The 16,591-nt window shown below is 44.6% G+C and overlaps 1 protein-coding gene across 3 annotated transcripts; it reads right to left on the reverse strand.

The window, feature by feature from the left end:
• Positions 1 to 748: 748 nt before the first annotated feature.
• Positions 749 to 12,255, reverse strand: LOC140361198 (uncharacterized). Of its 3 annotated transcripts, XM_072446919.1 has the most exons (4): positions 12,032 to 12,255; positions 7,327 to 7,447; positions 1,511 to 1,865; positions 749 to 1,075 (listed from the first exon to the last, which is right to left on the reverse strand). In XM_072446919.1, exons 1-4 carry the CDS (start codon positions 12,210 to 12,212, stop codon positions 749 to 751), a joined length of 984 nt encoding a protein of 327 aa, XP_072303020.1. In that variant the 5' UTR covers positions 12,213 to 12,255. The 3 variants fall into 3 exon arrangements, with proteins under 3 accessions (XP_072303020.1, XP_072303019.1, XP_072303018.1); XM_072446918.1 differs by having other exon boundaries at positions 749 to 1,847; XM_072446917.1 differs by having other exon boundaries at positions 749 to 1,865.
• Between the last annotated feature and the right edge of the window lie 4,336 nt (positions 12,256 to 16,591).

The raw sequence follows: 16,591 nt of genomic DNA on the forward strand, positions 1-16,591 counted from the left end.
TCTGTGAGGACAGCATTATACCAACACACACTTAAGTCACTTTCAACAATGACAAACCCTGGTTCACACCCAAACTAAGGCAGTTGAGGCGGCAGGAGGCAGCGCACAGGGCCGGTGATAGAGTAGTGATAGAGAGCGCTACAAAGATGCAAAGTACGGATTTAGCAGGGAGGTGTCGAGAGCTAGATCTCAGTACAATACGCGTCTGAACGAGTAGTTCTCAAACAACAAACCCGCTTCTGTGTGGACTGGGCACCGGCTTCTCACCGATTACAAGCCCAGAGCCCCCCCTTCTGCAGATGACAGAAAACTGGCCCGGCAACTCAATTACTTCTACTGTATATTTGACACCCCAACCCCTATCTCAGTTCAGGAACAGGATGTGTGCAGACTATTCAGCAAATCCAACACGCGAAAAGCTGCTGGACCAGACGGTGTCACCACGGCCACCTTAAGACACTGTGCAGGCGAGCTGGCCCCTGTCTTCACTGGCATGGCTTATACATCAAGTGTGGCCAAATCAGCTATTTGGAACTGGTAAGCTCAGCAACACCTAAAGACCCGGAAGACCACAGAAAACAATTGAGGTGGATTTATCTCTTTCTCGCTCTTTTTTTTAAGGTATATCGTAAAACACATACTTTGAAGTACAACGTACAACTACAGTAGGTGGCGGTAAACGCACCTTTTCAGTTGGCTGCCACTAAAAGACTCCAGGAGGTAGGCTTAGGTGTGAAATAAAAAAAAATCAACAGCTGAAAGATTTCTGGTCTGTGTGTATTGTCATGTGTCTTGCAAGATCATCCTTTCGGGCGAATGTTTTAATACAGATTGAGCAGCTGAAAGGTTTATGGCCTGTGTGCGTTTTCATGTGTCTTGCAAGATGACTCTTGTGGGAAAAGGTTTTATTACAGATGGTACAGCTGAAAGGTTTCTCACCTGTGTGTGTTCTCATGTGTTCTGCAAGATTACCCTTATGGGAAAAGTTTTTCTTACAGATTGAACAGTTGAAAGGTTTCTCACCTGTGTGTGTTCTCATGTGTTCTGCAAGATGACCCTTATGGGCAAAGTTTTTCTTACAGATTAAACAGCTAAACGGTTTCTCATCTGTGTGTGTTGTCATGTGGTTTGCAAGACTAGACTTTTGGGCGAATGTTTCATTACAGATTGAACAGCTGACAGGTTTTTCATCTGCGTGTATTGTCATGTGCCTTGCAAGGTGATCTTTTCTGGCGAATGTTTTATTACAGATTGAACAGCTGAAAGGTTTCTCACCTGTGTGTGTTCTCGTGTGTCTTGCAAGATGACCCTGATGGGAAACGTTTTTCTTACAAATTGAACAGCTGACAGGTTTCTCATCTGTGTGTATTGTCATGTGTAATGAGAGACAATCCTTTTTGGCTAATATTTTATCATAGATAGAACTGCTGAAAGGTCTCTCTCCTGTGTGTGTTCTCTTCTTACTTTTGAGACTAGTGGACAGAGTAAACGATTTATTTCCTGTGTGAACTTTAACGTGTCTTTGCAAAGCCGGTTTAGACCCAAATCTCTTTGTACAAACAGAGCACTGGTGTTTCTTCTTCTCAGCTCCTTCAGCTGTCCCTGACATGTCTCCGGTGTTTACACTGGTCATTTGGTTGTAGTATTCTCCATCAGCCTCCGTCTCCTCCAGTGCAGCTGAACCTCTGAGTGGAGCTCTCCAGTTTTCATCATTGTCAGTGTCAGAAGAGTGTTCTGTGTCTCCCTCAGTCTCTGAGCTGATGTCCTCTCTCTGTGTTTGCTCTTCTTTGGGCTCAGTTTGTGTCTGTTGGGGTAGAGAGGACACTTCTGTCTTCACACAGACAGCACTGGACTCAGAGACAGAGCTGAAAAGAAAAAAAAAAGATTACAGGATTTAAATTTAATCAAATCATTATAAAACAGGCAAAATATTCAGCAACTATAAGCGATAAACATCCGGGGCTTAGCACAAAAAGAAAGAGGGGGGTCATTGCTCATTCAGCCTGATTGATGTAGTGACATGATGTAGTACATATCCTCCAAAGGCAAAGAAAGACCATGGCCTTTTTGTCTTCTGAAATCAGGGGTCCTCCCTCCAGAAAACTGAACAGAACGGCAAAGGTGGTAATATTTAGTTACATGTATTTGAGTAACTTTTTCAAGACATTGTACATCTTTGAGTAACTTTCTGACACTACATTTTTACTCTTACGCCACTTACTTTATGATTGATAAATGATTTGAACATGTGTGCTTCTTTTACTGCTCCTTCAAATATGATTTAGTTTGAATATTTTTTGAAGAAAGTAAAAGTCAGTCTTCCCTTTGCCTCAATGAGCTCCTGTTTGTCCTGTAGTTGTTCTGTTTTAGCTTTGTAGATGAATAAAACCCTCTGAGCCACTGCTACACTGATAACTACAACTAATTCATTATTTGAACGATCATGTTGTTTTCATGTCGTTGTCTATTCTGGGTGAGAGAAACTTATTTATTTACTTTGTTTTAAGTAAATAAGCTTATAAATTTGTTCTAAATGCCTCTTTTTTCAGTCCATCTGCTCCTTATTTATGTATTATACTTTTTGCAAAACGTCTTTTTGTCAGATCCATTGTCAGATGTGATACCATCCATCCATCCATCCATCTTCTGTCGCTTTATCCGGGGCCGGGTCGCGGGGGCAGCAGTCTGAGCAGGGACTCCCAGACTTCCTTCTCCCCAGACACTTCCTCTAACTCCTCCGGGGGGATCCCGAGGCGTTCCCAGGCCAGCTGAGAGACATAGTCTCTCCAGCGTGTCCTGGGTCTTCCCCGGGGCCTCTTCCCGGTGGGACATGCCTGAAACACCTCCCGAGGGAGGCGCCCAGGAGGCATCCGGAACAGATGCCCGAGCCACCTCAGCTGGCTCCTCTCGACGTGGAGGAGCAGCGGCTCTACTCCGAGCTCCCCCCGTGTGGCCAAGCTCCTCACCTTATCTCTAAGGGAGCGCCCAGCCACACGGCGGAGGAAACTCATTTCGACCGCTTGTATCCGCGATCTTGTTCTTTCGGTCACTACCCAAAGCTCATGACCATAGGTGAGGGTAGGAACGTAGACCGACCGGTAAATAGAGAGCTTTGCCTTTCGGCTCAGCTCCCTCTTCACCACAACGGTCCGATGCAGCGACTGCATCACTGCAGCCGCTGCACCGATCCGCCTGTCAATCTCACGCTCCATCCTTCCCTCACTCGTGAACAAGACCCCGAGATACTTGAACTCCTCCACTTGGGGCAAGGACACCCCACCCACCTGGAGAGGGCAAGCCACCTTTTTCCGGTCGAGAACCATGGCCTCGGATTTGGAGGTGCTGATTCTCATCCCAGCCGCTTCACACTCGGCTGCAAACCGTCCCAGTGCATGTTGCAGGTCCGGGTTTGATGGAGCCATCAGGACAACATCGTCTGCAAACAGCAGAGATGAGATCCTGTGGTCCTCAAACCGGACACCCACCGACTGCGCCTAGAAATTCTGTCCATAAAAATTATGAACAGAACCGGTGACAAAGGGCAGCCCTGGCGGAGTCCAACATGCACTGGGAACAGGTCTGACTTACTGCCGGCAATGCGAACACAGCTCCTGCTCCGGTCATACAGGGACCGGACAGCCCTGAGCAAAGGGCCCCGGACCCCGTACTCCCGGAGCACCCCCCAAAGGACACCCCGAGGGACACGGTCGAAAGCCTTCTCCAGATCCACAAAGCACATGTGGACCGGTTGGGCAAACTCCCATGAACCCTCGAGCACCCGATGGAGGGTATAGAGCTGGTCCAGTGTTCCACGACCGGGACGAAAACCACTCTGCTCCTCCTGAATCCGAGGTTCGACTATCGGTCGGATTCTCCTCTCCAGTACCTTGGAATAGACCTTACCTGGGAGGCTGAGGAGTGTGATCCCTCTGTAGTTGGAACACACCCTCCGGTCCCCCTTCTTGAACAGAGGGACCACCACCCCGGTCTGCCAGTCCAGAGGCACGGTCCCCGAACGCCACGCGATGTTGCAGAGACGTGTCAACCAAGACAGTCCTACAACATCCAGATACTTTAGGTACTCAGGGCGGATCTCATCCACCCCCGGAGCCCTGCCACCGAGGAGTTTGCGAACAACCTCAGTGACTTCAGCTTGGGTGATGGATGAGCCAGCCTCCGAGTCCCCGGTCTCTACTTCCTCTTCGGAAGACGTGACTGAGGGATTAAGGAGATCCTCAAAGTATTCCTTCCACCGTCCGACGACATCCCCAGTCGAGGTCAGCAGGCCTCCACCCGCACCGTAAACGGTGTTGGTGAGACACTGCTTCCCCCTCCTGAGGCGCCGGACGGTTTGCCAGAATTTCTTTGGTGCCGACCGATAGTCCTCTTCCATGGCCTCCCGAACTCCTCCCAGGCCCGGATTTTTGCCTCTGCGACAGAACGAGCCGCGGCTCGCTTGGCCTGCCGATACCCGTCGATGACCTCCGGAGACCTACAAGCCAGAGTGGCCTGATAGGCCTCCTTCTTCAGTCTGACGGCATCCCTTACTTCCGGTGTCCACCACCGGGTTCGGGGGTTGCCGCCACGACAGGCACCGGAGACCTTGTGACCACAGCTCCGAGCAGCCGCATCAACAATGGAGGCGGAGAACATGGTCCACTCGGACTCAATGTCCCCAGCCTCCCCCGGGACATGGGAGAAGCTCTCCCGGAGGTACGAGTTGAACACCCTACTGACAGAGGGCTCCACTAGACGTTCCCAACAGACCCTCACAATGCGCTTGGGTCTGCCAAGTCCGTCCGGCTTCCTCCTCCGCCAGCGGATCCAACTCACCACCAGGTGGTGATCGGTTGACAACTCTGCCCCTCTCTTCACCCGAGTGTCCAAGACACGCGGCCGGAGGTCTGATGACACGACAACAAAGTCGATCATTGACCTCCGGCCTAGGGTGTTCTGGTGCCATGTGCACTGATGAACACCCTTGTGCTTGAACATGGTGTTCGTTATGGACAATCCGTGGCTAGCACAGAAGTCCAATAACTGAACACCGCTCGGGTTCAGATCGGGGAAGCCGTTCTTCCCGATCACCCCTCCCCAGGTGTCACTGTCATTGCCCACGTGGGCGTTGAAGTCCCCCAGTAGAACAACGGAGTCCCCGGTCGGTGCACTGTCCAGTACCCCTCCCAAGGACTCCAAGAAGGCCGGGTACTCTGCACTGCTGTTCGGCCCGTAGGCCGCCACAACAGTGAGAGACCTGTCCCCCACCCGAAGGCGGAGGGACGCGACCCTCTCGTTCACCGGGGTAAACTCCAACACGTGGCGGCTGAGCTGAGGGGCTATAAGCAAGCCCACACCAGCCCGCCGCCTCTCCCCGCGGGCAACACCAGAGAAGTGGAGCGTCCAACCCCTCTCGAGGAGATGGGTTCCAGAGCCCAAACTGTGCGTGGAGGTGCCGACTATATCTAGTCGGTATCGCTCAACCTCCCGCACAAGCTCAGGCTCTTTCCCCCCCAGCGAGGTGACATTCCATGTCCCCAGAGTTAGTCTCTGTGTCTGGAGATCTGGTCGCCGAGGCCCCTGCCGTCGACTGCCGCCCAGATCTCTCTGCACCGGCCCCTTATGGATCCTCCTGCGGGTGGTGGGTCCACGGGAGGGCGGCCCCACGTCGCTCTTTCGGGCTGTGCCCGGCCGGGCCCCGTGGGGTAAGACCCGGCCACCAGGCGCTCGCCATGGAGCACCCATCCCATGCCTGGCTCCAGGATGGGGCCCTGGTGACGCCGATCCGGGCGACGTAAACTGCCTTGTTCGTGTTGTCATCATAGGGGGCTTCTGAACCGATCTTTGTCTGACCCGTCACCTAGGACCTGTTTGCCTTGGGAGACCCTACCAGGGACATGAAGCCCCCGACAACATAGCTCCCGGGATCATTCGGGCACTCAAACCCCTCCACCACGTTAAGGTGTCGGTTCAAGGAGAGGCAGATTTGATACGTCTGCTGCAAACATCGTGCACTCGTTAGGCACCTGCCCACTTTCTACATGCAGCCAATCATAACCATTCCAAGCAAAATAACAGCAGGTAAGCAGAGCCAACATCCAATCAGAGATGGAGAAGAGCATTTCAGACGGACAACAAGAGGAGCCAATCAGTGCTCAGAGCAGGGATCGGTGCAGAGGAGAGGCTCAACCTCAGCTCTGCACAAATGACACATTTTCACATCAAACTGCTGTTGAATGAAAAGCTCTGTAACAAACTACAGACTTGTGACTTTAAACATTTTAAACACGGAAAAAACAAGATAATCATCTTGTTCTTGATTTAAGGTCAGTGTGGGTCTTGATGCCGGATTGCCCACACACCATGTATCGCTTTACCTGGTCTAAGTAGAGTTGTGACATTTTACGCCTAAATTAAGCTGGGAAGCAGCATATTTCTGTAGTTATAGAATTTATTGATATAGGAATTTTATATTATATATGTTATGCAAATTAAGACTCAAAAAGATCAGAGTCTTTTGGAAAAACAAAACCCCCTAAGCCAACTCCCCACTCTGCAGTTGATTATAGAAAAGGAAATACACCAATTTTGTTTACCATTAATATTAAATTATTAAAGTTATAGCAATGTCCTTGGTGCTATGATTGTGGTGATGGTTGAAGTTGATGATAGTGAAATGTAAACTTTCTGAAGAAGATATAATCGAAATCGTGAGTTTTTATTGCACCATAACATCTACAGTTGGAAACAAGCTGTATGGCCAATACTGGCACACTAACAAATGTACAATAATGTGCATTGTCCCAGTTCAAATCAAGTAATAATAATGTGTTTTATCATGTATGCAATTAGTTTCACACAGTGAAAAAGGCATGCACACAAAAGCAGCAGGAGCACACACAGCGCTGAGATCAATACGAGTCATCTGTCATTATAGATCTGTGACATCTGTGCACCGCTTAGTGATGCACTAGGAGCGTTCTGCGGGGCGTTTCAGCACGGCGATTCATATATAAATTGGGCTTGTTGACATGCTGGGGTCTGTACAATATACACACACACACACACACGTATGCCCACGCCCCCTGTGATGTGGCGATGCGACTGGAAACATTTCTGCGATATACTGTAGGCTCCAAAAATCCCACAACCTACTGTGGCCATAAATATGTTAATCTTGACATCTCTAGTCTGTACCCCCATCTCCACATTCCACACTACAACTATCCTGTCAAATAAAGCCGTGTTCTTCTTGCTTCTTTAAAATAGCAACAGGAAATTAACTTTAATACTAGAAAAAATAAACTAATCTATACATTTGAGACTCACATTTGCAGCTGCTCTTCCTCCTGTTTGATGCTCTGTTCTTCTGGCTCCTCTTTAATCAGTAGAGTCTCTGGGATTTCCTGTTTCAGATCAAGACCAGGACTCAGAGAGGGGAGCTGGACACCTGAAGGACACAATGAAGAAATGGCAAGGCAAGTTTATTTGTGTCCAAGCGCAGCCGCATGCCTTGTGTATGAATTGTGTAAAGCACGAATTGTGTATGAATTGTGTAAAGCACAAAAGGCAATTCAAATTGCTTCACACAACAGGAAAATGCATTAAAATCACAAAGACAATGAAATAAATCACAAATCACATTTTGTCCTAGTGACCCGCCAGATGGAAAACCAAATCTCTTGGACGACACTGACAGACACTCCAAACACTCTTTCCCATATTATTTGACATTGCAAGCATGACAGGCGTCTCCAGGATGGGCACATCTCTTTTAGATGACTCTCATTGACGCATCAACCTCATGTGTGGCGCTTTTATATCTTTAACGACGGAGCCAGTCTCATTTGCCCCCTCCATAGATTTAGCTTTCGCTGAACTAAATGTCCCAGACAAAACTCGACCAAAGCTTTTAGTGTTAAAACTGGTTCTCGATCAGTGGGTCGGTGCTCCAGGCTCTTCTTGGACATTGCAGTGGCTTTAATGCCGACTGACAATCTGACCAGCATGTGTTCTGACCCTCTGGCACCTGCGATGCGGCTGCGCTTGGACACCGGCACAATGAGCTGTATACAGAATTATTTACATGTTCAAATGTGATTACGATTCCAAAACTACTATTTAGACACAAATAATTTCTCTAAAGAAAGACATTTAAATTTAAAGACATTTAAAGGTGCTATTTTCAGGCTATCCATCAAACAGTTTAAGTAAAATCACAAAGAGATGACAGAAATCACAAATCACAAAACAGTTTAAGACATAAAAGATTGCAAAGAAAATAATTTCACTCAAATGCACAACTAAATAAAACTTGAATTTGAACAATGTCAGAGTAGAAGCCTGTCTCACATCTACAGGAAGACTGTTCCAGATTTTAGCTGCATAAAACTGAAACACAGATTCCAAATGTTTAGTCCCGACTCTGGCACCAGCAGGAGGCCGGTCCATGTTTAGTCCTGACTCTGGCACCAGCAGGAGGCCGGTCCATGTTTAGTCCTGACTCTGGCACCAGCAGGAGGCCGGTCCCTGAGGTCCTCAGAGTCCGAGATGGTTCATATGTGCCATATGAACCATGTCCGAGATGTACTTTGGTGCGAGGCCATGGAGAGACTTGTACACAAGCAGAGCTGCTTTATACAGAGTACAGCAGAGCTGCTATACTCTGAGCCACAGGAGCCAGTGCAGAGACCTGAGAACAGGACTAATGTGATCGTACTTCCTGGTTCTAGTCAGGACCCGAGCAGCAGCGTTCTGGATGTACTGCAGCTGTTTTACAGCTCGTTTGGAGAGGCCAGTGAGCAGGCTGTTACAGGAGTCTAATCTACTGGAGACAAACACATGGCTAAGTCCCTCCAAGTCTATACTTCTGATTTTGGCAATGTTTTAGACGGTAAAAATCTGCTGATGTTATTGATTTGACGTGGCTGTTAAAGTTCACGTTTGAGTCCATTATTAACCGCAGATTTCTAACTTGATTTGTAGGTTTTAGAGCGAGACTCTGGAGGTGACGCTAACATTTTCTCTTTGTTTCTGTCGCCAAAGACGATGATTTCAGTTTTGTCTGAGTTCAGCTGGAGAAAGTTGTTTTGCATCCACAAACTGATCTGTTGGATGCAGTGACAAAGTTTATCCACTGGTCCATATTCACCTGTTTCAACAGTGAAATCAATGTTTTAACTTCTTACGGAGACACATTGGGCTGGATGAAATGACAAAAAAAGACAAAAAAATAAATAAATCATGCACCAATCTACATTACAGTAGATGAGGAAAGATGAAAAAACACACTTTGGAGGTTCAATGCCAAACTGCTTAATGACCCTTTAAGGAAAAATATGTATCTGGTGGAGAACGACAATGGTGAAACTTTCCTACCCATCATTTGGGCTGTTGTAAAACATGCCAGGAAGGGGAACCCTCAAGTGCAACAGGAAATTAAAACAATAGGAGGAGAAATGAATTATCTGCCCTCACAAGAAATATTTAAGAAAATGCTCTTTACCCGTTATTACGAAAGTAGGTCAATTTTCTAAATGTTTAGCAAGGAAAATCAAAAAAACAAGCAGAAAAAAAATCTTTAAATACGAGACAGAGTAATGCAATCTGAATCAAACAAGACCAAATTCAATATAATTTTAATGCTTTTATAAAAAAAAATCTTTTCTAAAATCTCAGGAATTCATTCATTTTGTACCACTTGTTCCCGTTAGGGTCGCGGTGACTGGAGCCTATCTCAGTGACCTAGGGCCCTAGTCTCAGGAGTTAAAGAAGATTAAATATTTTTTTGGACACTCAATGTGCCTGTTATGACAGAAGAACAAAATTAGGAGCTAACTGAATGAAGAAATTAAAGAACAATAACTCTCCGAGGAGTGATGGGTTCACCTCAGAGTGTTATAAAGCTCTAAAAGAAACACTTATCCCTTTGCTTTAAACAACTTTTAACTGGGAACTTTAAAAAACTCAGACCCGTCCTAGATGGAAAGAAGCCATGATATCTCTAATACCTGAAGAAGGGAAGGACCGACTTGACTGTGCCTCATATAGACTTATTTCTATTCTGAATGTGGACTATTGTATATACACCTCAATCATGTTGAAAATGCTGGAACAAATACTCTCAAATTTAGTCCACAAAGATCAGACAGAATTTATCGAATTTTCCAGATTATAAATCGCTCCGGAGTAGAAGTCGCACTAGCCAAAAAAATGCATAATAGAGAAGAAAAAAAACACATATAAATCGCACTGGAGTATAAGCCAATTTTTTTGGGGAAATTTACTTTATAGACCAAGAACAGACATTTCATCTTTGAATGCAATTTAAAATGATAACATATTGGAGAACATGGTGAATACATGCGTTCGCGGTGACGTCATACAGCCGGGACTTCCCCATAGCGGCCATCTTAAAAGGGTCACGCGATATATAAAAACCAACACGCCTGCATCCTTTTCTACGGCATAATGAGCTACGAATACTTTAATTCTTTAGACGATAACGGCAAACTAAGGTACACGACAAAGCTATCATTTTTTGGTCAGTCAACAGAGCAATGTCCTAACAGAATGCAGGTTTTTGGCATTTTGGCCTCATATTTCCTGGATTGCGTATGTAATAGACGTGCTGTTGGGACCCTTTCAAAATGGCGGACTTGGTTGCCACTGCACAAGTTCCCGAATGTGCGAACGCATGTATTGGTGTACGTATGCTAACGTAAACACCTTCAGCTACATGACGCACAGACAACGAACTGTGGTAAGTGTCTGGTATGTTAACGTAACATATTAACAGTTATTCAGATAACTACAGCATAAAGAACTTGCTAACAAGTTTACCAAAGCATCAGTATTACCCCAAATCACTCAATCCATTGAATTCTCCGCAAACTATCGAAGGCTTTATTAGACAGGAAAGGACAGTGTGAAATGGGGGATGAAGAAGGGAGGACATGCAGTCAATTGTTGGAGTCAGGATTCAAACTCAGGACACTGCGGCCGGCTGCACATGTGCTGTGCCTTAACCACTCGGCCTCTTCTGTTATATTTCACCAAACAATTTACTTCATAATTGGTGTACAAAATATGAAATCCTCTCTTTCAGGAGACCCCCTCTGTCCTTTAGAAAGATGGAATCTCTTTAAATACTTGTGTGTTCTGCAATAAAGAACGATCAACAAAAAACTATACTCCTCTTTTTTCTACTATGAAGGAAGATCTTATCCCATACTTAAAAGGTCTGAGTCAAAGGATTCACTATTATACTACTATTATGCTATTAAAATGAATGTTTTGCTCGTATATCTTTATCCCAGACATTGCCATCCGTATCCAGCTGTTTGATGAGTGGAATAAAACAATCTCAAAATTTAAAACTCTACAATTATCAAAAGAAAAGGGAGGTTGGGGTTTGCCTTGTCTGAAGAAGTATTTCATTTCAACTCAAATCAGAACGTTTGTTTATTCCGTTTTTGTACTATTGTTTTTGTATTCATTGTTCAGTGTTTGATGTTTGTGCTGCACCGAAACCGCCAGGACAAGTTCCTATGTTCGTGAATCCTGTTCATTGACAAATGGCAATAAACCTTATTCTGATTCTGGTGTGATTCAGAGTATGAAGCTCGAGCGAAACACCAGTGAAACGACAGTCTGAGTCACGTGACAAGCTAAGCTCCATCTAGGTCACGTGATCAGGGCTTTGACTCATGGTTTGAAGCGCATGCGCCTCTAGCGCTCATCGCACCATCACTAGAGGTTTGGTCTTATTTCTGTTTTTTCAAAGTCTTGGTCGCTTGTTGCTCTGAAACTCTAAAGTGAAGCGATCGCTCGAGGGTTTTTCACTGCAGTATCAAAGCACTGGCCACTAGTCCAACTCACGACAGGTTTAAGCTAACAACATCAGTATGCGTGTATTATCATAGATCCATGTAAAGCAAACATTACAGCAATCCATATATTTGAATAGATTGGTGTCTAGGATACAGAAGACTTCATGCAGCTCATAAGACTTAGGCTCATAAACAAGACTCACCGTGTCTGTTCAGCACGACCCTCGGGCTCAGAGCTTTCAGAGCCGAGTCCAGCAGCTCCTGTTTCCTCTGGTTCTCCTGTTTAGAGTCACACAGTTCCTCCTCATTCTCCACTATCGTTCTTTCTGCAGTCGCAGTCAGCCACGCAGTCACAGAAGTTCTCAGGGTTTGATCTTTGGACATTTTCACATATAGTTTTGTGAGTAGCACAAAACGTGCTTCTTCTTCTACTGTTTATTGGCGGTTGTCACACTATTAACGGCGCATCATCGCCACCGTCCGGTATGGAGTGTGTACTGCGTCACCTTTAGAGCCACTGTTAGAGCCCTTTTTTAAATTATTCTTAAGGGCATTATTAATTTATAAAAAAAACAACATGTTATATAAACAAAACATGATATTCAGGTTTGATAAGCATAGCTAATTAAATGTGTAATTAAGAAAACAAAAAGGCAAAAGAAAAACATACAAAAAAACACAAAAACCATGGGAGGGACATTTGTGGAACAGTTAATTTTTTTCTTGGTATTCATATTTTTAATAGATTTGAATATTTATATTGATACTATCAGAAATGTTAAACTTTGGGGTGTTTTTGGAGAATTTTGTTTTGTGTAAATGATTCATTGATTTTCCACCGCTTGTCCCAGTGACTGGGCCTTAGGTGGGGCACACCCTGGACAGGGGCCAGCTCATCGCAGGGTTTACAACAACCAACCATTTGGCCCGGGAATCGAACCCACAATCTCCTTCTTGGGAAGCTCTGCCGTGCACCCCAATAATGTTCCTAATAGATAACCAATTAAATTGGTAGTATAATCAAGGTCATTGTAAGTAAGGTTAGTGCATGTTATAATGTCCTTGAAAGAAAATTCCATGTTTTACAGCCACAGTTGGATATAAATTGAGATGTTTCTCTCCAAACAGGACCAAAAGAAATGATGATATTTTCAGTTTCATCATTACAAAACGTACAATTGTCTGCAAATTTGGAGACGTTTGCATGAATAGATGTTATGGAGGATTATTTTATCACTTAAATATCTGATCCAAACATAAGGCAACGAGAGGGGCTCTTCTGGAACTCACTCTTCTCACTTTTGGACCTGAGCTCAGACGGGACAGACAGGTCTTGTATTTAGAGCACACCTGTGTGTTTGAGTACGCTTCATGCAGTCGTGCGTGTGCGTGTGTTGGCAAAATGTCATGTCATTCTATCTATGCTGTTATTGTGTGCAGATGATATGGGTTTCTGATGAAGATGGTCCTGACGCATGACTGGCCCGATACATGGCGTGAGGGTCAGGTCACCTCCAAGAGAGATGGCTCGAATCTTTGCATCCGTGAGGGTTGTTCTATCTCTTTTGGAGCTGATTTGATTATGATGATGTGCGTACGTGTCAGTTTATGTCACTGCCTTTAAAAGAATGTGTATTGTCATGATTCTGAAAGATGAGGGACAGAAACCTTTGTTAGGGACAGAGATTATTTACCGTGCACGAGAAAATAAAGATCCACCTTTTGAGAAAGATGAACTCTGTTAATTTTCATTATTCCTTGGTAATTGTTTGCAGAAATTCCACAACATGTGCAGCATCTTTTCCTCCTCTGCAACAAGTTGGAAAGGGTTTTTGCAAGTGACGCCTATCAGCCAATCACATCGTTGCCTTTGGTGACAGGTTTTCTGACTCAGTGACAGTCACAGAGTCCAGTGAGTGTCTGATGTTCTGAATTGTTGATAAAAGTAGTTTTCTCCTTCACACATGATCATCTTTACTTCAAATGAACATTAAAAAGTAATACAATATTGTTACACGGATCTTGAACAAAAATGTATACTGATGCTGATGATTATTAGGAAAATAGTAACTTGTCTTGGCGATAGGTGCAACATAAAACAATGAATAATACAAAATAATAATAATCGCAACGTCTATAGTCAAATATGGCATGTATAAATTAAATAACTTTATTTTTTTACCTTGTCTCAGTATGCACACGGATATTTACACACAAATTTACAGATGGTCGGAAATAGTGCAGAAAATGAACAGTGCGTTAATGGTATTGGTTGAATAATTGTTAAAGTGGCAGGTGTTTAAGAAGTGTTCATGAGTCCAACGGCAGAGGGAAAGAAACTGTTCTTGTGGCAGGAGGTTCTGGTCCGGACGGACCGTAGCTTCCTGCCTGAGGGGAGTGGCCTCCTGCCTGAGGGGAGTGGCCCAAATAGTCCGTATCCAAGGTAAGAAGGCTCTTGAGACGTACAGGTCCTGCAGAGATGGAAGTCTGCAGCTGATCACCTTCTCAGCAGAGGCACAATGCGCTGTAGTCTCCGTTTGTCCCTGGCTGTGGCTCCAACGTATCACACAATGATGGAAAAGGTGAAGATGGACTCAATGATATTAAACATATTACAGTGAATTTATATACCGCTTTTCCACCTCCAAAGCACTCAAAGCACTTTAGGCAGCAGTTAATGAAATATATTGAACAGGTGGATGAAATATAAATATAATTTCATATTAATTAAACTAATTAAATATGAGCAAAGGGTCTGAATAATTATTATACTTATCTGAATACTTATTTAAATATCACATGGTGATATTTAAATGTTTATTTTCTAATACATTTGCAAAAATGTCTACATTTCTGAGAAATAAAACTTTTTTTATAATAGCAAATGGCTGCAATGAAACAAAGTGAAAAATAGAAAAGGGGTCTGAATACTTTCTGTACGCACTATAAATATAAGATCTGTGTTCTGGCTATTAGAATGGCCCAATGGGATGTGTACCGTACTCTTTGGACTTTAAGCTCCTACTTTTTTCCCACGCTTTGAACCCTGTGATTATTATAACGGTGCATCTAATTTATAGATTTTTACTGGCAAACGGCCACAAGAGGGCAAACTAGCAGGAACCACAAGCGTTTGACACGCTGTAGAAGAAGATCTTCTTATTTGTGTTTGAGACTCACATTTGCAACTGCTCTTCCTCCTGTTTGATGCTCTGTTCTTCTGGCTCCTCTTTAATCAGTAGAGTCTCTGGGATTTCCTGTTTCAGATCAGGACCAGGACTCGGAGAAGGTAGCTGGACACCTGCAGGACACAAGAAATAAATATGTTAACTCCTTATGCAGACTTGTCCATTGGGCCAAAAAATATATATTTATTCATTTTTTTGCACACTTTGAACGATCAGGATTTTAAATCAAAGTCATTGGTGACTGCTGCTTTTGAAAACATAACTAATAAGATTGTAATATGTCTTATAAAGCCCATGGGCCGCTTAGAGATGAGGCTCGGACACGCTGGAGCCTCCTGGACACGCTGGAGCCTCCTGGACACACAGAGGGGCCTCCTGGACACGCAGAGGAGCCTCCTGGACACGCTGGAGCCTCCTGGACACGCTGGAGCCTCCTGGACACGCTGGAGCCTCCTGGACACGCTGGAGCCTCCTGGACACGCAGAGGAGCCTCCTGGACACGCTGGAGCCTCCTGGACACGCTGGAGCCTCCTGGACACGCTGGAGCCTCCTGGACACGCAGGAGCCTCCTGGACACGCTGGAGCCTCCTGGACACGCAGGAGCCTCCTGGACACGCTGGAGCCTCCTGGACACGCAGGAGCCTCCTGGGGTGAGAGACGTCTGAGATTCCCTGCTTAGATTTCTGCCCCCGGATAAGCGGAAGAAGATGGATGGATGGTTTAATATGTTATAAACATGTGTTAAATTTAACATGCGTTCGTCTCAATTTAACTTATTATACATATTAACTTAATACGACATCACAAACTTTTATAAATCAAAGGGAAACAGCGCGGAGAGCAAACAGCTTTTAAAAGACAATAGAAAACTTGAATTCTGGAGATTGACTCACTCATTTCTTAGTTTTATCTGTGAAAGTTAAACACATGATATATTAGATCTACAAAGTGGCTTTTGAGGTTTGCTTCACGGTTATTGAGATGCATAATTAATACAAGGATGAAGGGTTTTAATTGTGCCATATTGACTTTGTATATGACATAAAATTGTTCTGAGGCCAAACGATTCCTGTTTTTACAGATGGAAAAGTGAGGGTTGATGTGCATGTTCCTAAGATTGAGTACAGAATGTGTTTGCCTGATGGCTTTATTAAGCTTAATCTTAAGCCATTTTAAGTGCTTTGTGATGAGTGGAGGAAACAGGAAGTCATTGCGTTGTGATTTGTTCAGACTAAGGCTTTAGAGGGGGAGAAAACCAACAACTTTTTTTCATAATTTGCCCACCGGGCAGGACTTGCCACAGAGTAGGATAAATATCTGAGTTTGCAGTCTATATTTGCAGATTGAGAATGACTCTTGGATGAGAGTCGAAACTTTCAGTTTTTTCAAAAACGGAGTCCAGATGAACCTTTTTCTGCAACTATAAATAAGGAAGAGAGCGAGGGGGGGAAAGACAGGAGAGGTGGGTGTTCAGTGTGTGTGTGAGGGATATGGAGGAGGTCAATTTAAGGTTGGATATAGTTAGCAGATCGTACCATATTTGCTAAATTTGGAAATTCTAAGAAGCGGTAGAAA

The sequence above is a fragment of the Eucyclogobius newberryi genome, unplaced genomic scaffold, assembly GCF_026437365.1.
Source record: "Eucyclogobius newberryi isolate DKJ021-1_F unplaced genomic scaffold, fEucNew1.0.hap1 SCAF_15, whole genome shotgun sequence".
In the NCBI taxonomy this organism is placed as follows: Eukaryota; Metazoa; Chordata; class Actinopteri; order Gobiiformes; family Gobiidae; genus Eucyclogobius; species Eucyclogobius newberryi.

What these genes read in the sequence shown, in the direction of transcription:
- LOC140361198 (XM_072446917.1), bottom strand. Translation starts at nt 12,212, where the DNA reads ATGTCCAAAGATCAAACCCTGAGAACTTCTGTGACTGCGTGGCTGACT. An exon ending in GGTCGTGCTGAACAGACACG is followed by an intron (nt 7,448 to 12,031) that starts GTGAGTCTTGTT and finishes TGTGTCCTTCAG; the next exon opens with GTGTCCAGCTCCCCTCTCTG. An exon ending in GAGGAAGAGCAGCTGCAAAT is followed by an intron (nt 1,866 to 7,326) that starts GTGAGTCTCAAA and finishes TTTTCTTTTCAG; the next exon opens with CTCTGTCTCTGAGTCCAGTG.